At 40.6% G+C, this 26,777-nt stretch overlaps 1 protein-coding gene across 1 annotated transcript in view; it reads right to left on the minus strand.

Moving 5' to 3' along the window:
• The window catches only part of LOC110162178 (dual specificity testis-specific protein kinase 1-like), a 124,060-nt gene that overhangs the window by 16,493 nt on the left and 80,790 nt on the right, over positions 1-26,777 (minus strand). The window contains 4 exon segments of the mRNA XM_055162105.1: positions 9,320-9,469; positions 11,568-11,616; positions 13,138-13,259; positions 18,746-18,939. Coding sequence (XP_055018080.1) covers positions 9,320-9,469; positions 11,568-11,616; positions 13,138-13,259; positions 18,746-18,939 — 515 coding nt within the window.

Consider the following 26,777-nt stretch of genomic DNA (forward strand, 5'->3'; position numbering starts at 1 on the left):
TATGTTGTATGAGTGCTGTATTTTTCGGACTATAAAGTGCACCAGATTATAAGGCGCAATATCAATAATGTAAAATTATCTCGTCTGCTTTCACACATAAGGCACACTGGATTATAAGATGCATTAAGTGAAACAAACGGACGACACTTGAGGCTGATCCCTTAGCCCAGGTATCCACGATCCATTGGCAGATCGTGGTGTAACTCACCCGCCGTTGCCTCCCTGTCTTGGTGAATGTGGGTAGACAAATTAAGTTTTCTTTTTTTTATTTCTTACGTGGACAACTCAAATATATATTAAGTAATAATGTGTTTCATGCAGCTTTACGCACATTTGTTTACATTTTCCAAAAACGAAACTTAAAACTACATGGCTCATTTGCATAAACTATAAGCGCTGATGCGGTTCAGCTTCTACTGGACTTCTGTCGGCTCCTTACTACTGTAGCTGTAATGCTCTGACAATCCATCAAGCGGTGAGACTTTGGCTACGTTCAGACTGCAGGGCTTAACGCTCAATTCGGATTTTTTTGTGAAATCCGATGTTTTTGCGAGGTCGTTCACATTTCCAATTAAATGTGACTTGTATGTGATCTCCAGTGTGAACATTAAACGGCCTGAAAGTGTCCCACATGTGCACTGGAGGACACAATGACGTCAACCACAGTGAGCGTGCTCTGTGTTTACGGACATGGAAGCGAGCATTGAGCACCTGGAGATTTTAAAGTTCCTCTCGTACTGGAGCCAGAACATGAACAACTTACTTATTTTAAGGAGGAGATTGAGAAGGAGAAGGACGAGGTTTTTGGCCGTGGTGTTTTGTGGGACAGCGGCAGCGACGTCCGTTGAAAGGAACCGTGTGGATGTGGAGACGTGACCAAGAGTGGTGAGTGGAGATGTGCTTCGCTTCAGTGACATGGAGTTCATTAACAATTTTTGCCTACTTCACCGCAGAATAGTGACGTTTGTGGCTTGTTGATAACGTGTAGGTCGGGTGAATGCACTTTGGCCATTCAGACTGAAGTCGCATGTCAAAAGATCAGATATGTATCAGTTTCAGGAGCACATATCCAAGCGTCCTGGGTCGCATTTGAAAAAATCTGACCTGTGTGGTTCAGACTGTCATTAAAAGATCAGATACAGGTCACATAGGGGCCAAAAAAAATCAGATTTGGGTCACTTCAGGCTGTAGTCTGAACATAGCCTTTGTAGCTCACCAAAGTCGTATGAAAACATTTTGACAAATTTTTGAGCACCGTGTACTGTAAGAGAATTTAAGTAATTTATCCACATATTCCACGTACATCTCAGTTTAACACTGACACACAAAAGTTATATTTACACCATGATCTTCCCTTGGCGCACCATTGGCACACCATTATCTAAATTGTGGCATATTTCTGTCTAACTGATGTCTACTGGTCTTCATAGTCTCACCACACTTGCTTTATAAACCTCCTCCTCTGGAAACATATTCAAAGGTCTTGAACACTCAAAGATCATATGTTCACTTTTGAAATCATACTATGTTGACTTTTCATGTCCCCCCGGGCCTGTATTATTGATGGTAAATAAATAAACTTTTCCTGCGTAAGACATCCAGTTGGTCTGCAGCCTTTTACTTCCACCCTTTCTTGGACAAGCTGAAATCTTTGACAACATGTGCCACATAAAATCATTTCGAGGTCAGTAAGCACAACCAGAATTAATACATAAGGCGCACCGGATTATAAGGCGCTGTCGATTTTTGAGAAAAGGATTTTAAATGCGCCTTATAGTCCGAAAAATACGGTATGAATTTGAACCCAGCTTATGAAACAGAAATCAAAGCATCCAAACTCTACAGTAGGAAGACGAAACCTGCTTATATTTCAGTGTCATTGTTGTCCAATTTTTCAGAGGATTTAATCAACTGTGAATTGCGAATGGTCCCAACCTAAACCCCAGAACTTGCAGCCAATCATGAATCAGTGCTAGTGCAGCCTCTGAACTTGTAACTTGTATTGTATGTTTTGTAAAACTTGTGCAGGTTAAGACACAGGCAACTCGGGTTCAGTTGTGATTGTAGAACCTCTTAAACAGGCTCCTTTAAAGTGGAACTAAACAGTAAATGCATTTTTTGGTACTTGACTTAAATTTTGTTGCAACTTTAGTGCGAATTGGATACATTTGCAACTTTCTATTCCAAAAACATTAAAAAAAGATCAGTGTTTCACGTGTGGATACCAGTAAGACCTCACACTCACCTCACACTCTCACTTTTAATCCTCAAAGTACTGCGCAGTTTAGCAGCTCTAATAGAAATGTGATTGTAGGCGGAGTTTAGGTGTTTAGTCCAACTTTAAATCTGGTTGGTATTAGCTGTGTCCTGGTTTAATTCTGGTTTAGTGCTGGTTTTACAATTTGAGAGCAATATTTTGAAGCCTTTACTTTTGTTTTCTTTTTTGTATTAGACTATGTAGGCTATGGTTTTCCTCCCAAAAATATGTCAATTGTTCCAAGTGTTTTTATCGTTACAAACACAGTGGTTGCTTGCAGTTGTTGTTTGCATGTTATTTATTTTGAGTTCTTTTGCAGTGGTCTAGTGACGTTGGTGCATCTGGATCACATTGCAGTAGCAGCAGTAGCCTTTTCCACTGTGGCCTGTCATTAGGGGATCTACTGGGGAAATCTACACGCTTTAATTAAATGGGCCTTAACTTTTTCCAACAGCTCAAAGCCCCGACACGAACCACTCACTCCAAAACAATGGCTGCTTTGACCAAGTTGGAAATGTCTTGTGTAAGAATGAGGATTAACATGTAAAAGTATTTAGTTTTTGCAATCGCTTTAGCCTAAGAGTGAACTGTAGCATGAGAAAGTAGCCTACACAGTGTTTTCCTTTTTATTAAAAGTCATATATCAGGGGTGTCAAACTCAGATTCACAGAGGCCAAAATTCAAAACTGGGACTAAGTCGTGGGCCAAACTAAATAACTAATAAACTTTTTCTTATTAAAATAAATGTAATAATAGTTTTGCTTAAACATTGAATCCAGAAAAAGAATAATATAAAATAATAACACAATTTTAAATAAAGTCTCTGTAGTCTATCTGTAGCCGGCGGGCAGCTCTAATACATATTTGATACGATCTCTCGGGCCAAATATAATTATATCTTGGGTCAGTTTGAAATGTTTGTCCTATATTATGCAAACTTGACTCGTGTGAGCTTTAAGTCATGTTAGAATGTTGTTACCTCCTGAAGAACATACCTGGAGTTGTGTTTTGTTTCATTCAAATGCAGGTCAAAGCCTGATCCTGTCAGATCTCAGAGGCTCAGCGGGGCCAGGCCTGGTTAGTACCACTGGGAAAATCAGGTGCCACAGGGGGGCGCCAGTCACAAAAACTGTTGTGTGCAAGACACTTCACCCACATGGCCTAGTATGAAAGTGGACTGAGTGATGGTTGTGGTCAGACGGGCTGATGGTGCAGACTGGCAGTCTCACTTCCGTTAGTCTGCCCCTGGGCAGCTGTGGCTATAATAGTAACCATCACTGAGTGTGGAGTGACTGAATAATGATCTGAATGATAATGACGTCTTTGAGAGTCCATTAAAGCCCTGCATAAAACTGATGCACTATTATTTTATTCATTCACACATGTTTGCATAATCCTGCATTTTTAGTCTGTCTGCATTTACAAAGCTCAAAATGCTCTGTTCCACTTTGTGATGTCATGAAGCAGTAGTTTTCAAGTTAAGAACTATGCTCTATCACGGAGGTGTCCAACCAATTTTCTCCAGGAAACTTCCTTTACAAAAGGAAAATGCCAGAGAGCTACCAATTTCAGCAGTCACAAAGAAACAGTTAGATGCCTATAAAACATAAACCATTATAATAATTTTTCATTTATCAGTGCACAAGTGTTACATTTACAAGGGTAATTAATCAAACTTTACTTATTATCCACAATACTTAGAATTCTGAAATCTGTTGGCGAGCGGCTTGGACAGGGTGGACAGCTACTGGTGGCTCCTGAGGTACAGGTTGGAGACCTCTGTTCTATAGAGACGGGCAATACCAGAGCTGAAATCTTCCAAATGATTCTAGTGAAGGTGTATGAAGTTTAAAAACACAGCCGAGCATGACATCACAAGGTGGAACAGAGCGTTTTCTGTTCAAGAGAAGAACTCTGCCTAAATCTGCAGGGTTAGTGTGTTAGACATGTGAATGAAACAAAACACAACTCCAGGTAAAGTCTGTTTTTGACAAGGAAACAACGTCAGATCAACACAGATCAGAAAATACTGCAATATCAGCCCTTTTATTAGCAAATTCTCAGTCTGTAATGAACTTGTAGAATTTTGTAATGTCATTTTGTGATTATGATAATATTGTGTGTATCATTTTCATTAATTATCTCCCCTAAAAGCTTCACTAAAACACATAATTCATTTCAATGCACTAATTAGACTAAACACACATTAGGACAGAGAACACAGGGGTATTGTCCATCTACTGTATGAATCCACTGTTGCATCATGGGAACTGTTACTGTATAGCTGCATGTTCATTGTATTTCTGTATGCGGGGGCCAGATGGAGCTGAGCCAATCACAGAACACGAAGTCACATGGACTTACACCACGTAAACATTCATTATCAGATTGTGTGACTTTGTTATGCAACACTGAAACTATAAATTACCTGATTTCTACTGTCTGAAAAACGTGAGGAAAATGCAGTGGTCCGAATTTAGTCCTCACTTTCCTCACCTTATGCATTCCTAATTATTCACCGTGATGAGTTTTTACGTGCTTTTCATGACTTACAGAGGCCAAAGTGGAGTTTTCTGTGTAAAGCTAATAACAACTAGCATGCTAATGGAACACTTACTAATAATCTTACTTTCTTACTTATAATTATATAGCAAATGTTGTTTTGTGTCCTGCTTTTGTATATTTATGTAAAATTGTCATACATTAGGTAGAATTGTACTGCTAATCTTAAGGAGGGTTTGAATAGGGCCTGGGAGAGATCGCTAAATTAATCATAGTGTTGTAGCACTCGAGACCGGTGTTGGTCTCAAAACCAGCTTCGAGACCATTTTTTATGGTCTTGGTCTTGTCTCGGACTCGACCTCATTTGGATTCGGTCTTGTCTCGGTCTTGAAGGTGATTGGACTCGGTCTTGGTCTCGGTCTTGAAGGTGCTTGGACCGGGTCTTGTCTCGGTCTTGAAGGTGCTTGGATTCGGTCTTGTCTCGGTCTTGAAGGTGATTGGACTCGGTCTTTTCTCGGTTGTCAAGGTGCTTGGACTCTGTCTTTTCTCGGTTGTCAAGGTGCTTGGACTCGATCTTGTCTCGGTCTTGAAGGTGCTTGGACTTGGTCTCGTCTCGGTCTTGAAGGTGCTTGGACTCAGTCTCGTCTCAGTCTTGAAGGTGCTTGGACTCAGTCTCGTCTCAGTCTTGAAGGTGCTTGGACTCGGTCTCGTCTCGGTCTTGAAGGTGCTTGGACTCGGTCTCGTCTCGGTCTTGAAGGTGCTTGGACTCAGTCTCGTCTCAGTCTTGAAGGTGCTTGGACTCGGTCTCGTCTCAGTCTTTGAAGTCTTGTCTCTGAAGGTGCTTGGACTCAGTCTCGTCTCGGTCTTGAAGGTGCTTGGACTCGGTCTCGTCTCGGTCTTGAGGTGCTTGGACTGGTCTGTCTCGGTCTTGAAGGTGCTTGGACTCAGTCTTGAAGGTGCTTGGACTCGGTCTTGAAGGTGCTTGGACTCGGTCTTGAAGGTGCTTGGACTCGCTCTCGTTACAGACCAGTTGTCACAGACCAGTCTTGTTTCAAGACCAGCCTCGAGGCCATTTTTAATGGTCTTGGTCTTGTCTCGAACTCGACCGCGTTTGGACTCAGTCTTGTCTCGGTCTCGAAGGTGCTTGGATTTGGTCTTGTCTCAGTGGTGAAGGTGCTTGGACTCGGTCTTGTCTTGGTCGTGAAGGTGCTTGTCACAGACTCGAGGTCTAATTCCAGTTAGGAACTTGAAAAAACAGGTTTAAAAATCTACCCACTTTCTTCACAGTTTTCAGTAAAGAGCCAGTGGACGTTATCGTAATTAAAGAAGCGGTTCTGAAACTGTAGGTGAGGGTCCAAAAATGGAGAGTTTGGAGAGTGTTTAAGTGCAGTACAGTTTGCTTGGCTTATTTTATGCTTAAATGAACATTAATCAGATATTGATATATACAGTATGTGCCAAAATAACTGTAAAATACAAATAAATGTATAAAATGGCAAAAATCAAGGTCTTGATTTGGTCTTGATGGGCTGTGGTTTCAGTCTTGTCTCGGATTTGGCCTTTAAAAGTCTTGGTCTTGTCTCAGTCTTGACTCTCATCGGTCTTGGTCTTGTCTCGGTCTTGATTCTCAGAGGTCTTGGTCTTGTCTCAGTCTTGACTCTCTGATCGGTCTTGGTCTTGTCTCGGTCTTGACTCTCAGAGGTCTTGGTCTTGTCTCGGTCTTGACTTTCTCAGAGGTCTTGGTCTTGTCTCGGTCTTGACTCTCATCGGTCTTGGTCTTGTCTCGGTCTTGACTCTCAGAGGTCTTGGTCTTGTCTCGGTCTTGACTCTCAGAGGTCTCGGTCTTGTCTCGGTCTTGACTCTCAGATTGGTCTTGGTCTTGTCTCGGTCTTGACTCTCAGAGGTCTTGGTCTTGTCCTGGTCTCAGGACCCTGTGGTCTCGGACTGGTTTTGGTCTTGATTAGTGCGGTCTTGACTACAACACTGATTATTTTAAACATGCATGGCTGATATCTAAAATCTGTTCAGTCATGTTTTTGTTTAGGGAATAATAGTATTCTTATAAAATGGAAGAAAACTCCAAAAAGTTGATTTCGCAAAATACCCCCTGCTTAAAGCCAAATTTCCTTCTGTGAAAAAAGCATTGTTATCTTCCATCGATAACAGTCACTTTATTCATGGGCTGTTTTATTGGGTTTAGTTGGGGTGTTTTGCCAGTAAATGTGTACAGCTGACACAGACACGCCCTTCTTTAGTGTACACTTGTGATCCAACTCATTTCAATACCAAATGTGCTGGACTCACAACAGTGGGATATGTCATTAATGGGAATGGATTCAACAGTGAAGTGTGAATAGAAATGAAAGAATGTGGACCTGGTTTAGTCTTGGTATATAAAAGATATACAGGTTAGGGTTATAAAAAAAAAATCTAAACCCAGATGTAATTAACAGTAGAAGTATTACAAAAACAAAATACTAATCTGACCAAGTGAGAAATCACATAAACAAAAATAAAAATGTGCCCTTTTCTGAATAGTTTTACGGTGTATTTTAACTTCAAAATTGGAGCTAAACCCGAAACTAATCCAAAAAACAAACCTCGACTAGAATAGGACTTATCGGACTAATGTAGGACTAGAACAAGACCGAACCAAGTCCACATCACTACTATTAAAACCACATGGTAACACTAAAGAAAGTAGTATTATTTTAGCAATGAATATTATGTTATATTATCAAAAAGAAATTTATCATTGTGGTACTGAAATCTGTATACCATATGTTTCAGACTATAAGCTGCAACAGCTAAAAATTGCATAATGAAGAAGAAAAAAAACATATATAAGTCGCACTTTTTGGGAGAAATAGAGAACAACAGACTGTTAACGTCACATATGAACAGTTCTTCAGATAAACTATAGCATAAACAACAGAATAAGATTACCAAACTCTCCATCTCACTCCAAATCACTAAATCCATTGAAATCTTCATCTTGAGTGTCACTTCTGAGCAACTCGGCCTCAACCTCCGGAGGTAAACAGAGCGCCGCTTCCTCTCCTGTGTCGCTGTCGTCAGACTCAGCTTCAGTTCCAGTTAGAATTATTCCGGCCTTTCTGAATCATGACAGGATGGTTTTGGTTGGCATTGAAGTCCAGGCTTTGTCCAAGGACCTTCAGGAAAGTTGCATAGTGCACCCTCCCGATGTCACAAGTTTCTCCCTCACTCTAAACTTTCTTTCTGCAGCTCGATTATCGTTTTTGGCTGCAGGTTTCACTACTTGCAGCTTGTAATCTGCCCAAGAACATGGAGAAAAATCCCTGTCCTAATAAATTTCACTATTTGCAAATAAGACGGTGTGCTGGATTTTTCTCCATGTTCTTGGGCTGCTCCCTCTCCTCCAACGCACCCATCTCTAGTAACTGATGTGCGAGGCTCTCATTCTTTCAGCTTGTAATCTGCAAAATCAGATTTGTTTCAATTTAAAAATTTCAGTGGTGCAAAAGTAATGGTGCGATCAACAAAGATGATACAGACAGGACAGAGGCTCTTTCTGCAGGAGACATGCGCAGTAGAGTGAAGTGACAGTGGTACAGGAGTAACTGGAGTACTGATACTGACACACAAGACAAGAGCGCCTTCTAGATGCTGTCAGTGTGAACATTTTAACATATAAGTCACAAGTTTAAGTTGCAGGAAACACCCAAACCATGAAAAAAAGTGCGAAAAATATGTTAAGTATTACATATTTCTTTAGTCTTAGTAAGATAACAGTCCCAGTACCAATTCTAGTCCTGTTTTTTTTATTTGGTATAATCTTATTTACTTGTTCCTTGGTTTCGTGGCCATATGTAGGCTTTGCTTGTATCTTGGTAAAATGAACATTGTGTAACCCTGTGAAAATGTAACTTTATCTGAGGAGGTACTTAGTGTGAAACGTCGTCAAATGTCACATCTTTAGAGTTTGATAATGGTAATATAGGAGATGTTCCCACCTTCACAAGAATCATTTGTTCATTCTTGATGAGGTAACAACATTATAAACAGGACTCAAAGCTCACACGAGTCAATTTTGCGTAATATAGGACCTTTAAACAACAGGGGTTCATGAAAACAACCTTGGGTAGAGTATTTAGTGGTTGCCAGGTTCCCCAAAGGCAGAGGGCAGTTATGCAGAGACAGAGTGTGCACAGGGACTGCTCTTTTGTCATGCACAGGTCCCAGTCAGAGCAGAGAAAATGGAAAGTGTTGGTGGCATTTCATGTTAATGGCCCATAGACGTCATCCAATGGGACCTATGCTAATTTATGAAATGATTCAGTACAGTCTGTTCTCTCATTTGTGTGTTTTTATGCTTACATTTTTATGCCAATATTTTCTGTTTCTGTAAATGTGAGAGAGACAGTTAAATTTGACTTTTTAAAACACAATCTGACCAGAAAGACCTGACTTACAACTATTTAATTCAGAACAATTCATTCAGGATTAAAAACATCATGTAAACGTGGCCTGTGTGTAGTAGTAGTAGTAGTAGTAGTAGTAGTGTAGTAGAGTGTGTACCTTGGAGTTGAGGTCTCGGTGGTAGATGTTCTTGTAGTGCAGGTAGATCATTCCTCTGCTGATGTCACAGGCCAGGTCCACCTTCTCCCTCCAGCACAGAGGCACGTCCTTACGGGCCAGCAGCTCCTCCAGGCAGCCCCCGTTCACATACTGGGACACACAAAAATACAGGAGTCATACACATAGGAATTATAGCTTTTTGTCATTATTTACTGTCATTTATGTGAACAGCTGTTTCTTTTTTAAGAGTTTGGTGCATATTTTCAGAAGCAAATACCATTTCAGTTTCACCTTTTGTTATATATGGAGACTCATGTTCTTGTTCCTGAACACTGCATTAAAAATGTACATTTGAGTTCCAGCATTTCCCCCATTTACTGTATTTTTCAGACTATAAGTCACACTTTTTTTTATGGTTTGGGTGTTTCCTGTGACTTATTCTCTGGTGCAACTTATATATTAACATTTTCACACTGACAGCCTCGAGAGGGCGCTCTAGGCTTGTGTGCCAGTATCTGCTGCTCCTGTTCCTCCTGTACCACTGTCACTTCACTCTACTGCGCATGTCTCCTGCAGAAAGAGCCTCTGTCCTGTCTGTATTATGTCAGTCGATTGCACCATTACATCTGTACCACTGAAAATTGAAAATGACTTCAGAGACAACTGAAACCATCCTGTTGGGATACAGAAAGGCCAGAATAATTCTAACTGGAACTGATGCTGAGTCTGACGACAACTACACAGAAGAGGAATCAGCGCTCTGGCAACTTGTTTTGTATCCGACAACTCAGCGACCTCCGGAGGCAGGTCGCTGGGCTGTCGCAACTCAATAGGTCGCTGAGTTGCTCAGAAGTCACACTGAGGATGAAGAATTCAACGGATTTAGTGATTTGGAGTGAGTTGTTGTTGTTTATGTTATAGTTTATCTGAAGAACTGTACATATGTGACGTTAACAGTCTGCTGTTCTGTCTTCTATTGTTATTACTAGAACTTGATTTTAAACATGAAATGTCAGTTCCTGGTGTCTGATTTTATAAAATAAATTTCCTCCAAAAAGTGCAACTTATAGTCCGGTGCCACTTATATATGTTTTTTCCTTCTTAATTATGCATTTTTTGGCTGGTGCGACTTATACTCCGGAGCGACTTGTAGTTCAAAAAATACAGTATGTAAAATACGGTACAAAACAAACAATGTAAAAATGTACAGGTGCATTGTGTAGCTTTTTGATTGGGGTCCGACTGCTTGTTTCTATGGAAATGTCATTGCTCTGCCTGGAATGTTCCACAGTATGACATTAAACAGCTCTACTTTACATTTATACAATTACAGTGGTTTTGTAGCTCATAAGTACCTAGAAAAAAAGGCATTCTGACAGTGAGCGGGGTCACCTCTCCACAGATCTGACCTGTAACTTGGTCTGATTTGGTCCATGAAGACAGAGCAGTTTAATGTCTTACTGTGGAACATTCCAGACAAAGCAATAATATCTCCATGGAGAAAAGCATTTGACAGACCCTCCACCATAATCTAAATGGAAGCTTATATTATTGAAACTAATATTTTCTAAAGTTACAAGTCAGATCTGTGGAGAGCAGGCATATTTGGTAAGGTATTGTGAGCACTAGAACACTAAATAAATAAATAAATGCCGGTTAAACAGGGTTAAAGCCATAGTGCAGAATATAAAAGACAAAGCAATAACATCTCCATGGAGACACGCAGACTGTGCACCCACGCCAAGATTAGTGCACCTTTGAATAGAAAGTGTTTTGTAGAATTTCTGGAAGTATGGAAAACAGGAATAGGCAGAATAAACACAACTACAGGACGGCCATGGAAATTTCAAAGGATCAAACCCAGAACTGCTTTTCCTGTTGTATTTGTTTATGGTTAATGTTTTTTCTTGGAATGTTCTACCCATTGGCATTTCATTTAACTACCTCGGTGGAAGAAAAGCAGGCCACATGACAAGGCCAAGTTACAGGTCAGATCTGCGGAGAAGTGGGCTCGCTCACACTAAGACTGCATGTTTTTAATGTTGTTTTGAGAAATAAATCCACCTGTAATCGAATATAAGATAAATTTGCTCAATGCCAAACTGTGGAAAATCTCAGATAAAGCAATAACATCTCCATGGAGAAAAACATTTCATGGACTCTCCACCATAAAAAGTTACACAATGCATCTTTAAGTAGTAAACTATGTAGTGTGTGGAGCGTGCAAATGCAAGAGTGTGAAGCTCACCTCAAGGATTGGATACAGTTTGTCCTCTTTGACGCAGATGCCCAGATACCTGCAGGAGGAGGAGGGATGACATATGGATTGGTCAGAGCTCGGTCACATTACGCTATAGACACTTTACAGCTGATGTCGTCAACATTCCCTGGGGGTGAGGTGCTAACTGTAGGCTCTGCTCTGTCTGAGGCTTTGTTAGACTTTAATCTGAGCTTTATTTTAACACAATCTGACCATAAAGAACTGATTTAGCTAGTGTTGTAGCCAAGACCGCACTAACTGAGGCCAAAACCAGTCCAGACCACAGGGTCCAGAGACCAGGACAAGACCAAGACTTCAGCCCATCGAGACCAAATCAAGACCATCTTCGTCATTTTCGATATTTATTTGTGTTTTACAGTTACTTTGGCACATATATATCAGTGTTTTTATGAATATATCTCCATTTTATCTGATTAATGTTAATTTGATCTTAAAATAAGGCAGATGAGGCAGATGAGATGTTTTAAGAAGTTCAACCTGCCCTGTGATGCACACTGGTACATGAGGGCACACACTGTTGTGGACAAGGTGTGCACAAGCTGCAGTGAGAAGCCCCTGCAGTCCCGCACATCAGTACAAGTTTACTGCCGACAGCAGCAATGAAATATGATTGCACTCATCGAGTGTCAGACCTCAAGTCAGAGACAAGACCGAGTCCAAATGGGCTTGAGTCCAAGACAAGACCAAGACCATACAAAAACACTCTCAAGGCCAGTTTCGAGACCAAGTCCGGTCTCGAGAACTATGACACTAGTTTCCACCATGCCTTTCAACTATTTTTTTTTTTTTAACAATCTGGGAAAATTAAAGGGACGTGTTTCAAATGTGGGCTGGACTGTCGAGCTTTCGGCTGCATGTTATTTTAACTATAGGAACACATCAATACCACTTAATAGTGTTAGAGCTGACATAATATGTTTTCTAGTACGTCATTTCTCATTGTTTTGCTGGATTTATTGGCCTGTAAGTTGTGCTATTGAGTTACTGAGTTATTTAAAATGTAGTTGCTTTTCAGTGCTTCTAACACTCCACTTCAGCACAGCCCTTTGAAAATTTGCTCCCCTCTGCTCATTTGTCCCTCTCTCCTTCCCTCTTACCTTCACTCTGCTCTCTCTGTCTCTCTTCTCTTCTGTCCCTCTCTTCTCCCTCTCTTCTCACTCTCTGCTCCCATTTTCTCGCTCTCTTTTCAGTCTCTTCTAACTTTCCTCTCGCTCTCTGCTCCCTTCTGTTCCCCTATTTCCCTCTTCTCCTCCTCTCTTCTCCTCCTCTGCTCCTCCTCTCCTCCCCTCTTCACACTTCTGAGCTCCTCTGTGCTGTGACCTTGTGAAGTGGCTGATGCAAAGTGCTTAGACAAACATTGTGTCTGCTTCAATCCACTCTTATTAAAAAGCACTTGGTCCGGTGACAGCGATGACTCAATAGTATTCAATATGACTGATCTTTCAACACTTTTAAACCCCAGAAATGCAGTTAGATTGTCAGAGGGTATATTTATATGACCGGCACCATCAGATCAACCAATTCATTTCGTGTTTACCTGACGATGTTTGGGTGTGAGAGTTTCTGCAGAAGGCTGATCTCACGCACGATGCTGTCCTGGTCCACGTCGTTCTTATAGATCTTCACCACCATCACTTTACGACTGGTGCTGTGTATCACCTGGAAAACACAGCCAGAGAAAGCAACAATATGAGGGCAAATCACTTTACGACCGGCGCTGTCTAAATCCTGGAACACACAGCAAGACGGAAGTAAAAGCAAAGAGGATATTACTGTACGACTGGTAATGTGTGTCACCTCGAACACACAACGAGAGAAAAATACAATAATACCAATAGTTGTTTTTTGTTTCATTAATTAGACCATGAGTTTTACTACTGACAAATGAATGGCACACTATGTAACATTTCTGCTGGAAGTTTCAGGCCACCTGATTGTCTATATAATTTCATTTTTACCTGGAATGTAAAAATATACATGCTTATTGTGGGCGGGCTCGCTTCTCCACAGATCTGATCTGTAACTTGGTCTAGTGGTGGCAAGACATTCTTGTCTCATCTCTCCATTAATGCAAGGAACGTCTGTATGTCTCTGTGTCTTTTCCACACATAACTCTCAAACCACTCATCCAACTGATCTCGTATTTGGAGGGTGTCATCCTAATGGTTCAGGTTTGTGCAGTGCCAAGTTTCATGTTTTTAGGGCAAAAATTGCCAAAGACCTTTTAAAATGAGTGATATATTTTAAATATAAAGAACTTTTGGAATCAATCATCACCACAGGTCACATGACACCAAGGATCACATGACACCACAGGGAAGTTATCGATGGCTACACTTGGAATTTTTTTTTTTGAGCTTTCTATCATGTTAGAATGTTGTTCACTAATATTATATATATATATATATATATATATATATATATATATATATATATATATATATAATATATATATATATATATATATATATATATATATGTACAGGGCGATGTTCCTGCCGAAAGAATGGGAAGCTCGTGCTGGGACTTTTAAGCCAGGGGTACGCTCGAGCCGGTATTCAAAACTATACTCCACAAATATACAAAAGCATGACACAAAACTGTATACAACAACTTGATAAACCTGATGCAATTGTGTTGCGATAGCGCTGTGAAGGGGGAGTGACTTAGCGAGGAGAGCAGAGGGAGGAGAGACTCAGAGCGTGTCAAAACAAAAAAAACGAACCAATTACAGGGCAGTAGTGTGGTTTCTACTTCATCCTATTTTAGATTTTTTTAAACAGATAACTGTATTTTTCGGACTATAAGTCATGCTTTTTTTCATGGTTTAAGTGTTTCCTGTGACTTATACTCCGGTGCAACTTTTATATTAAAATTTTCAGACTGACAGCAGCGAGAGGCTGTAGGTTTGTGTGTCAGTATCTAGTACGACTATTACTCCTGTACCACTGTCACTTCACACTCTACTGCGCATGTCTTCTGTAGAAATAGCTGCTGTCTCACTGCAAATAGTGAAATATTCAGCCGAAAACAGTAATCGAGCAGCAGAAAGAAAGTTTGGAGTGAGCGAGAAACTTGTAAGAGACTGGCCGAAAGCGGGGATGGAGAACACAGCTTCACGGGAACCGGGCGGGTGCGCCATGCAACTTTCCTGGAAGTCACTGGATGAATCGACAAAGCCTGAACTTCAATGACACTGAAACCATCCTGTCGGGATTCAGAAAGGCCGGAATAATTCTAACTGGAACTGAAGCTGAGTCTGATGACAGCTACATGGAAGAGGAAGCGGCGCTCTGTTTACATCGTGGTTCTATAACCTCTGTGGAGGTTGCGTAGAAGTGACACCGAGGATTTAATGAAGAATTTAATGGATTTAGTGATTTGGAGTTAGATCAGGAGTTTGGTAAACTTATGTTCTGCTGTTTATGCTATAATTATCTGAAGAACTGTTAATATGTCACGTTTACATATTAACGCCTGTTCAGTCTGTTGATCTCTGTTCTATTACCATAACTTAGCTTTCAAGATGATTTTACAAAATACATTTCCCCAAAAAGTGCGACGTATAGTCCGGTGTGACTTATATGTTTTTTTCTTCTTCACTGCGCATTTTTTGGCTGGTGTGACTTACAGTCCGGGAAATATGGTATTTGCTTTTGCAACACAGAGAAGCGTTTTTAGGGGGATTTTTTGTGCATTTGTGGACTGGTCTGAACTGGATTTAATTTAAGTTTGGTTTCTTGGCTTGTTCCAAAGTTAAGACGCTTCCCCCAATCAGAATCTGCACGTTCCAAGTGTCCTTTTAGCTTTCCCTCACCGTAATTACATCAAACAATGAGCCATTATACGCACTAATATTATGACATCCACCACTATAGCCCAATTAAACCCATTAACTCCCAATATTTAACCACACACAGCCGTCCTCCATCAAAGACTCCATCCAATTTGGTTATGTAAGAAATTCCGCTGCAGAGGTCAGAGGTCGCCGAAGCTGGTGGGCCAATCACGGCACGGCAAGAATGTCCCAATTAGTGGACCGAACAAGAGTGGTCTTTATGCGGGACATGTGGGACGGAGACGGCAGAGGGACAGAGCAGGTGGGAGGGGACAGCTCATACATTTCATCATTTGTTTATCTTCTGTGCCGTTCTATTTATGGACTTTTATGAGCATATTTGTACCAGCTGTTGGTCAAATCAGAACCTCAGTTACACATATTCTGCAATTTTTACCTTTATGAGCTTTTAAACATGTTATAATTGTTTTCTTTTTACCGTTGTTTAGAGTTGCATTCGTAAGTAATTTTGGAGTAATGTGGAGTCAGTCTTGTTTGAGCTTGATGACACTGTTTCCTTATTTAAAACATACAGTACGTGTAGTTGTATTTTCTAGGGATGTAACAATAACCGAAATATTGTGATATTGTCAAAGTTCTCACAATAATATCGTGGACCATCACAATATATCAAATTACAAGTCTATTTGTTTAAATGAAGAGTTATGGTGCAGCAATAGCTAAAAAAGACAGAGGGAACTACATAGACCATGATCCTTTGCTCCATTTCAGTGCAGACTACAAGAAGAAATAACAGTTCTAAGCACTTTTAAGTCTTAGTTCTTCGGTCTTGTCAAGGCATTTTAAGAGGAAAAAGTAGTATATTCACAGTTTTGTTTGTAAGTCTCCACAAAATATCACAATAAATATCGTATCGTGAGAGGTATATCGTGAAAATATTGTATCGTGAGACCTGGATATCGTTACACCCATAATATTTTCACTTCACTCACGCTTGTTTCATTAATCCAAGAGCTTGCTTTGAGGACATTTTTCTCAAATAGTTACGTCAAAGGTAGAAATATAGCAGTCTCATGCACAGTTTAAAAGTACATAAATTATTTCCAGACTTGTTCTGAGCATTTCTGGTATTTAGTGATACTTTCCACGATCCTTTCCTTCTGCTGCCAGTGGACAGCGTGATAACACTCGATACAAGTAGAGGCACTGCAACCAAAGCAAAATAATGTTATCTACAAGCAATCTCACAACATGAGATGCCAGAGCAAAGGTCCTCAAGAGCATGTGTAAAGGCCAACGCACATCGAGACGCTTTGACGCGCGGAAAAATTGCCATGTCCATTATTTTCTATGAGCGTGACCCTCCACCCTGCGTCATGATTAGAGTTTGCTGAATCGGGATGTGGCGCGGCGTCTGAAAACACATGAGGCATTTTGCACTTGTGCGGTGAGTACAGCCATGTCTCTGCCCCGTGACCCACAAAAGGAGCTGTGAACTTTGAGGAAAGAGCTGCAGCAAAGAAAATCCTGGTGTTCAACTCAACAGAACGCCGCCTCCTCTCCCGCTTCTCCTCTCGACTCTCGCTAAACTCACTATAACCTATGACTATAAATAGGGGTGTGCAAAAATATTGAAATATCGATATATCGTATCATTTAATGTGATGATACAGTATCGATATTGTGGGCTGCTGTATCGATATCGCCAAGAGTATTTTTTTGGTATATTTTACTACATTATATTGTTACAGTGCTACAGTTTTGTTGGTTGTTTAGAAGAAGTATGAAGTACTTGATGACTAAAATGGCTGTTTCCTGTTAACTTTGCACAAGAGGTGGTTTAACAAAGACTTTTAGTATCACAGCCACGATTTAGCCATTACTTTCTATTAAACTGTATCGAATTGATTTGAAATATATCGTACTGAATTGAAAGTGGAATGTATCGAGATATGTATCGTATCGTCAATTTCTTAATGATATCCAGCCCTAACTATAACCAGAGCCGTATTAACCCAATGTGGTCCCCCCCTGGATGTATATCATGATAATATCATACCAAGAGATTTGGATATTGTTACATCCCTAATCATGAGCCTCCCCACCATATCATGAGCTTTATCACAATATCACAATAAATATCGTACCATGAGGTTCATACTGTGGTGATATTGTATCTTGAAACTTGGAAACTCATTACACCCCTAGAAATTAATGTTAATGATGGGTTATGTATGACCATTTAACATTTTCAAGTGAATAACATACAAATTACAAAAAATATTTTTTAAGTTTGTGTCATGTGGTGCCCCCCCACTGATTGTTGTCCCTGGGCACCGTGCCAGTGGCCCATACGGATAATCCGGCCTTGCCTCAAACCAGTGCCTTTCTTCTGTTCTCACAGTCTCACTCACAGTGTGTCTCTTATTTTATATGTAATCTGCAGATAAAACACTCATTTATAACACTGCAAGAGTTGTGTTAAAGAATTTTAAGAACTGACACGCTGCAAATGACGTGCTATGGTGTGTTTTGGCCAATACCATTTCTAATTTCTAACCCTACCCCTTCCCCTATCCCTTGCCCCTTGTTCCTAGAAACTGAGCAACAAGGGGTAGGTGTTGAAAGTAAACCTCTACGATTCGGGACACCCCTTCAACAATCACATACATCATCAGTAGTCTCCACCAGCTTAAGCAGATGTGAAAAGCTTTTACCAGAAATCCAACATGTCGACTACAACTGTCAATTCTTTGGTCTCTGTTGTCGTGGTAGCATCCATCTTGCTGGTTGCAAGACATTCTGGGAAACTGCTCATACCCCTCCGTTTGGAGTGCGCGTCCAAACAGAGGCCACATCTATATAATCTTCGTATAGTCCTACCACTTTCCCCTACCCCTCTTCTATAACGGTAACTGGGACACCTCAACCCCTACACGTGAACGCACAAAACAGAAGGGTAGAGCAAAGTGGGATTCAGCCTTAGTGTGTAAGTAACAACACAAATAATGCATAATATGTGTTCTTTAATATAAAAGTAAAAGGATCATTTGAGTAAAAATATGACGCTATCACAAAACTGTGAATGTGTAGGATTTTTAAACATGGACTGGCACTTCTTGGATGTTTTGGAAACTCACTAGCTAACTCACTATTCACTATATGTATAATCACTACTCACTAATGAACCAACCAAGTAAGACAGCACATGGATATTTGGACACAGGTGTACAAGTTTAACAGTACAAGTATAAAAGGGTTTAAATCTATGGGAAATCAAATCAGGCACATCAAGCTTTATTGAAGGTGAAGCACACATTTCATCCGTATCCATCCAAGTACTGACCTTATAGACTTTGGAGAAGAAGCCGGTGCCGATGAGCTCTGCAGTGAAGTTTTCCCAGAATTCCAATTTACGGACGGCGGTGCGAAGCTTCTGCCAGCGGTCCACACTGTAGTACTGATCTGAGGACTCCCCGTACAGAGTGGGGCTGGAGGGCTCCGAGGACACGTCCACCTCACACATGCTGGAGATATTTGCTGCACGGGACAGACACGAGGACAGGTGTTACAATGTGAGGAAAAATCAAGGAAATTCTACTAATTAAAGGTTATAATATATAAGTTTAAAGGGCTCATGATCTATGTTATAAGTTGTGCGTAACTTGTTATGAGATAAAATTCATGTAAATTTCAATAAATACAATTCATGTTCATTGTTTTGTTTTTTCTTTTGACTAAATGTGTGTGTGTGTTTAAGATAAATTAAAAAAGTTTTGATTTACATATTTATAACAGTGTTCTTTCTTCCCTCTGCACAACAGATTTATGTAATTTATATTTTGAAGTTATATTTTATCATTTGTTGTTCTCATTATCGTTGTCGTCGTCGTCATTGTTGTAGTCATTGTTGTTGCCGTCGTTGTTGTCGTCATTGTCGTTTTTGTTGTTGTTGTCGTCAATGTCGTTGTCGTCATTGTTGCTGTCGTTGTCGTCACTGTCGTTATTGTCAATTTTGTTGTTGTTGTCGTCATTGTCGTTGTCGTCATTGTTGCTGTTGTCCTTGTCACTGTTGTTGTCATCGTTGTCGCTGTTGCCCTTGTCATTGTCCTTGTCATTGTTGTTGTCATCGTTGTTGTCATTATTGTTGTTTTTGTCATTGTCACTGTTGTCGTTGTCATTGTTGTTATCGTTGTTGCTGTTGTCATTGTTGTTGTTATCGTTGTTGTCGTTTTTGTTGTCGTCGTTGTCACTGACGTTGTTGTAGTCATCGTCGTTGTCAGTCGTTGTTGTTGCTTTTATTGTTGTTGTCAGTCGTCGCTGTTGCTGTTATTGTCGTCGTTGTTACTGTTATTGTCGTTGTCATCATTGTTGCTGTTATCGTTGTTGTCGTTTTTGTTGTCGTCGTTGTCACTGACGTTGTTGTAGTCATCGTCGTTGTCAGTCGTTGTTGTTGCTTTTATTGTTGTTGTCAGTCGTCGCTGTTACTGTTATTGTCGTCGTTGTCGTCGTTGTTACTGTTATTGTCGTTGTTGTCATCATTGTTGCTGTTATTGTTGTTGTCATTGTTTTTGCTGTTATTGTCGTCGTTGTTGCTGTCATTGTGGTCGTCATTGTCGTTGTTGTCTCTGTTGTTGTCATTGTCGTTGTTGTCATTGTTGCTGTTGTCGTCATTGTCGTTGTTATCGTTGTTGTCTCTGTTGTTGTCATTGTCGTTGTCATTGTTGCTGTTGTCGTCATTGTCGTTGTTGTCGTTTTCCTTGTTGTTGCCGTCGTTGTCGCTGTTGTCATTGTCTTTGTTGTCGTCGTCTTTGTTTTTAATCTGTAATATTCAAACCCAAATGTCCACGTCCCTCACCTCCCGTGTATTAATAACTCCGTAAAGTGACTATAACATGTACCCAGTGTTGTCCTTCACAAACACACAAAGGCACAGTGACAAAAAGGAGGGACACTTTATGAATGGAACAACATTAAAGCCTCGTCCAATGAAAGAGCAGGGGACAAAAGGTCTCATTAGATGTCCACTCTTCACCTGGATGAAGCTCCTCTCGGCGCCGTCGCAGACAAAGACGTGTATAATGTGGCCTTTAAATAGAAGGCTCACGGGGAAATTTGGTGTTTGAAGAGGCAGGCCTATTGTTTATGATTGTATGAGGCTAAATGCAAGGTCCAATCAGATGTATTGTATCAGGGAGCCATTTAAAATAAACGGATTAAGATTTAATACAGAAGTGGTTTCAAAAGCAAAGTCTATCAAGTATGTTTTAAAAGAACTGTATGTAAAAGTTTGATTTTAACTTTCACATTTCACAAACCTGACCTATCTGTGCCCGAAGGTACGAAGTAGACATGTCCAAATCAAATACAGCTTTTACTGACAAAAATGAATACAAAAACATTAGCCATTTCACATGTTCAGATTTCTGAGTTTCGGATGACATCACACCAGTTTATAAGACAATATTACTTCATACAAATGGGGGGCGGCTAAAGTGAATATTGTTCAACTGCAGATTTTTGTTGTAATATGGCATTGTCTTGGGTCTTGGCAATAATAGAAATGATCAGTTTTGATATTTGGGAATTTACCTTTCTGATATTTCATTTCAAAATACAATATAATTAATAGGAAAAACTGTTGCTCGCTAGAGGTCTGCGCGGGACAGATTTTTCAGTCCCGCTCCCGCCCGCTCCTGCACTGTGGAGTCCCGCTCCCGCAAAGAATGGTAATTTTCAATCCCGCTCCCGCCCACATCTGTGATATTTTGTCCCGCGCCCGCCCGCAAGTCCCACAGGATGGGAACCTTTGCTTTCTTAAACTCAAACACAGAGAAGCGAAAGAAATTGGGCTGCGTATGGGAGGAGGCGCGGTGGGCGGTCCGGCGGCATGGTGAAGTCCTGGCTAAATCCTGTTTTAGTCCTGTTTTTAGACCTGTTTTTAGACCTGGTTTAGTCCTGGTTCTGGTTTAGTGGCGTAGCCCGCGTGACATATGGAACGAGGGGGGGGCTGTCCGCGCAGCGTACGGGTGGGTGGACTCTTCGCGTGGCAGCGTGTATGGGAGGGTGAAGTCTTCGCACAGCGTACGGGAGGGGGGACGGTCTGCTGCTTAAAATGTTTTATTAATGCCAAATAAAATATCCAGCAAAAATTATGCATGATATGCTTACATTCATTTGTATATTTTACTTTACACTCATATTTAGTTTGCGGGACTGCCAGCTCCCGTGTTGTGCAGTCTCGCTCCCTCCCGCGCCCATAATGAGCTTTCAAAATTTCGGGTCGGTCCCGCGGGTCTGCAGGGCTCTATTGCTCGCCCCCATCTGGGAGTATGACATCATCACATTTTAGAATCTGAAAGCCACCAATACTGAGAATCAGGGCCTGACCAATATATCAGTTGGCTGATATTATCAGTAGATATGGGCCGATAATCCACATGGTCATGTTATATCTGTTATAAAGCTTAGACTCTCTGTATTATGTCCAGTTAATCCAATTTACAGACAGATAAATGTCCTAATATGTGGCGCTGCATCTGTATTTATCTGCGGAGTCATTTGTCTGTGTATGACGCTGTACTGTCCCTGAACGCACCCCCAGAGTCACATCATTCACGTGCACTTGTTTACACCCACAGCTGTCAACATGCTGGATTATATTGTATTTACAGATGATCTTTTTGAGTCAGGATTGAAAGGACACTTATCAGTGAAGACTTGAGGCATTGGTGTGAGTGGTAAGTGTTACAAATGTGTCAGTTCTGATGCTCCTTTTGGTTCGTTTTTCATTGTTTAACTCTTAGGTCCCACACATAAACAGCCTGTTTTCTGACATTGGCCACTGTAAAGTGACTATAGTGGCTGTATATATGTTACGTAAATGAGCTGTGAATAGAGGTGTGAATGAATGGCATTTACGCATATAATTAATTACTGCAATGTCCTCGCATTTACCACTAAAGGCTAATAGAGGTAGTTTACTTACTTCTTTACTGATTTGAATGTCATGCAAAAATGCTATTCTGTTGACCTACTGTCTTTAAATAAATGACTGTAAAGAGGCAGAATAACAAGAAATGTCACCTAAACAAACCCAATTTAAAATCCAGTAGAGCCAGACCAGCCAATTTTTATAATCAGTTGACGATTTACAGTGAATTTTTACATTACTAAATATATCGACTTTTATATCGGCTATCGGCAACTCCAACTTCTGTTTTATCGGTATCATATTGGCCTCAAAAAAAAAAAAAAAAAAAGCTAAGAAAGAGAAAAATGTGTATGTGTTCCTCTATCTGCAAGTTAAGGAACTCTGGCAACTAAGGGTCAACTGTGATTATACTACCTTTTTTAAAACCGTAAGAGACATACTGTTCCGAAATCTGTTCATTATCTGATTTTTCTTACTTCTTTACTGATTTGAATGTCATGCAAAAATGCCATTCTGTTGACCTACTGTCTTTAAATAAATACGACTGTAAAGAGGCAGAATAACAAGAAATGTCACCTACAACAACAACAACAACAAACCCAATTTAAAGTCCAGTAGAGCCAGACCTACGTTTTATAATCAACTGAAGATTTACAGTGAATTTTTACATTACTAAATATATCGACTTTTATATCGGCTATCGGCACCTCCAGCTCCCATTTTATCGGTATCATATTGGCCACAAAAAAAAAAAAAAAAAAAAGCTGAGAATGAGAAAAACATGTATTGGGATTATAATACCTTTTTTTAAAATCGTAAGAGACATACTGTTCCAAAATCTGTTCATTATCTGATTTCCGTAATAGTCAGATTACTGAAATGGCATGTATATTGTAAAATCATATGTCAGTAACCTGATTTCTTTCTGTCCGCTCACGCCTGTGCTGATGGTCATGAGGAAATTACAGCAAAAAGCAGCTAATGTAGCAAAGGAACAGACAACAGACAGTAAGAATTATTCAAGAAATGAATTTCACCAGAACTAATACTCTCTTAACATCCATGTGTGTAACTGAACCTGGATGGCCAGAGCCTGAACCTGCAGAAAGAGAACACTAAGGCTGAGTAGCATTCAGAAGTTGCCGATACGATACATACCTCGATCCATAGGCCTCGATGCAGTGAACTTTCGATTGAGTACGATTCAATATGATATATTTCAAATCGATTCAATACAGTTCAATATAAAATAAAGGATAAATCATGGCTGTGATATTAAAAGTCTTTGTTAAACCACTTCTTGTACAAAAGTGAATATGAAACACTTTAACATTTGAAACATTTTAATCATCAAAACAGTGAAGATGTCAAATGTGTTGCATAAATCCTCTAAACAAACAACAAAACCGTAGTACTGTAACAAACCAATTTAGTAGAATACACCAAAAAAATACTCTTGGCCATAAATTGATACTGTATCATCACATTAAACCATACGATATTTTGATAATTCAATATTTTTGCACACCCCTAGAGGCCACATTTTGCGTTTTTCTCATTCTCAGCATATGGACAGTCCAGGCCTCATGTGAAAACTCAGAACCTTCAGAATCCCCTCACTGAGCTGCAGAGGCTGCACTAGCACTGACTCATGATGCTGCAGTGGCTGGGGTGTAGGCAGTGAACATTCAGATCACAGAGAATAAATTCTAACATAAATAAGCAGAATTTCAATTGTTATTAGTAAAATATTTGATAGATTTGATAACATGACACCTTGTATGGGACGTCGGTAAGTCAGATCCCCAGTTCCTTCAATGAACTGACATGTGTTTTTACCATTACTGAATTTCTGGTGCATGTAACCACAGCAATAATCAGTTTAATTATTTATCTGTTTAATTTTTTTGATGGATTGGGTATCAGTTCCAAGATATCGGTTTAGTCCATATTCCAAGTTTGGTCTATAAATTGGTGTAATAAGACGATTTACTGGGCAATGGTGAATCCGTGTATCATTTGTTCATTCGTTTTTCAATATAAAACCAAATATAAGAAAATGAAAAAACAACTGTTTTCTTCATTATTTCCCTCCAAAACCAAAATGAAAAAACAGAGTGTCATTTTCAGTTTTCGATTTTGTGTTTAAATGAAAAATGGAAAAAATGGATAACGGCCATTTCCCATTTACGTGACTTCCGTGACTGTGATGCCAGACTTTTGCGCCAACTGGACCAGGACCTACCCAGGACTGAACCAGGTCTGGGACCAGAGCGGACTCCCAGCTTTGACTCCGAGCCTCCGCCGAGTTCGAGCCTCAGCTTCGAGCTCCGGCCCTGAGCCTCCGGTCTGGTCCCAGGCTGGTCTCAGTCTCAGTTCCGGTCTCAGTCTCGGTCTGGTCCCGGTCTGGTCCCGGTCTCAGTTCTGATCTCAGTCTTGATCTGGTCCCGGTCTGGTCGGTCTGGTCTGGTCTGGTCTCGGCCTCAGTCTCGGTCTGGTCCCGGTCTCCGGCCTCAGTCCTGGTCTGGTTCCAGTCTGGTCCCGGACCTGGATCAGTCCTGGTTCAGTTTAAGTCACGTAAACGGGAAACGGTCATTATCCCTTTTTTCCATTTTTTATTTAAACACAAAATCGAAAAATGAAAAAAACTAATCATTATTTGTTTTTTTCATTTTGATTTTGGAGACAAATAATGAAGAAAACTGTTGTTTTTTTGTTTTCTTATTTTTGGTTTTACTTTGAAAAATGAATGAACGAATGATACACTAAAAACTAATTTTAAACTTATTTTTTCAACGCTGTTCTACTTAGAAATAACAGTTAGAACACACATTTGGGTAATATTTTACTATACATTGTTGTGTTTAAAAGAAATACATTTTAAGTCTCTGCCCTGGTATCGGTTGATATCGGCAGATACTTACAGCCAAAGTATCGTCATGAAAACAGAAAAAGCTGGATCGCTGCATCTCTAGTTTTATCTCATTGCTTCGCTTCAGATTTTTCCAGCCATGAAAAGCAGCCACTTCTAATAAACTCTTTGCGCAGCCTCTCGATTCCATTTGTTCACATTCTGGCTGCTGCCCGTCTGGCTCTGGTCTTCAGCTAAGTTTCCACATCAGCAGGTTCATTCACACCTCTCAGAATCAAAACCAAAGCGCTAAGTCTGACTCACTGTTGCCTCTCCGCAGCCCGCCCTGAGCTAACAACAGCCGCCGGCCACATTCTTCTGCTCATTCCGAACTCGTCCTTTAAAGCTGGAGTCGAGGGGGAATCTGACGTCACAACAGCAAAGAGCTACTGGGAAAAAGTTTAAAGGAACATTCTGGTCAGAGCTGATGCTGCAAGAATACAGCTGTTTGTGCTTACGTAGACTTAGACAGACTTTACTGACTGTTACATAGTTGTAGGGAGTATTATCTGTTACATAAGGCCGAGTTGTCGCACAGCTGTAGGGAGTATTATTTGTTACATAAGGGTGATATGTCATACAGTTGTAGGGAGTATTATCCGTTATATAAGGGTGAGTTGTCCTGAGTTGTCCTGTTCTAGTCCGGGTTAAGTCCTGGTTTAGTCCTGGGTTAGTCTTGGTTTAGTTTTGGTTTAGTCTTGGTTCAGCCCTAGTTTAGTCCTGGTTTAGTTCTGTTTTAGTCTTGGTTCAGTCCTGTTTTAGTCCTGGTTCAGTCCTGGTTTAGTCCTGGTTCAGTCCTGGTTTAGTCCTGGTTGTCAGTCCTGGTTAGTCCTGGTTCAGTCCTGGTTTCAGTCCTGGTTCAGTCCTGGTTCAGTCCTGTTTTAGTCCTGGTTTAGTCCTTCTGGTTCAGTCCTGTTCAGTTTCTGTTCTAGTCCCGGTCTAGTCCTGGTTTAGTCCTGGTTTAGTCCTGGTTTAGTCCTGGTTTAGTCCTTGTGGTTCAGTCCTGTTCAGTTTCTGTTCTAGTCCCGGTCTAGTCCTGGTTTAGTCCTGGTTTAGTCCTGGTTTAGTCCTGGTTTAGTCCTTCTGGTTCAGTCCTGGTTCAGTCCTGTTTTAGTCCTGGTTCAGTCCTGGTTCAGTCTTTAGTCCTGGTTTAGTCCTGGTTTAGTCCTGGTTTAGTCCTTCAGTCCTGGTTAGTCCTGGTTTAGTCCTGGTTCAGTCCTGGTTCAGTTCTGGTTTAATCCTGGTTCAGTCATGGTTTAGTTCTGTTTTAGTCCTGGTTCAGTCCTGTTTTAGTCCTGGTTCAGTCCTGGTTTAGTCCTGGTTCAGTCCTGTTCAGTTTCTGTTCTAGTCCTGGTTCAGTCCTGGTTCAGTCCTGTTTTAGTTCTCCTGGTTTAGTCCTTCTGGTTCAGTCCTGTTCAGTTTCTGTTCTAGTCCCGGTCTAGTCCTGGTTTAGTCCCGTCTAGTCCTGGTTTAGTCCTGGTTTAGTCCTGGTTTAGTCCTTCTGGTTCAGTCCTGTTTTTAGTCCTGGTTCAG

Source organism: Boleophthalmus pectinirostris, unplaced genomic scaffold, assembly GCF_026225935.1.
Source record: "Boleophthalmus pectinirostris isolate CB_2022bp ecotype Guang Dong unplaced genomic scaffold, ASM2622593v1 HiC_scaffold_4, whole genome shotgun sequence".
Lineage (NCBI taxonomy): Eukaryota > Metazoa > Chordata > Actinopteri > Gobiiformes > Gobiidae > Boleophthalmus > Boleophthalmus pectinirostris.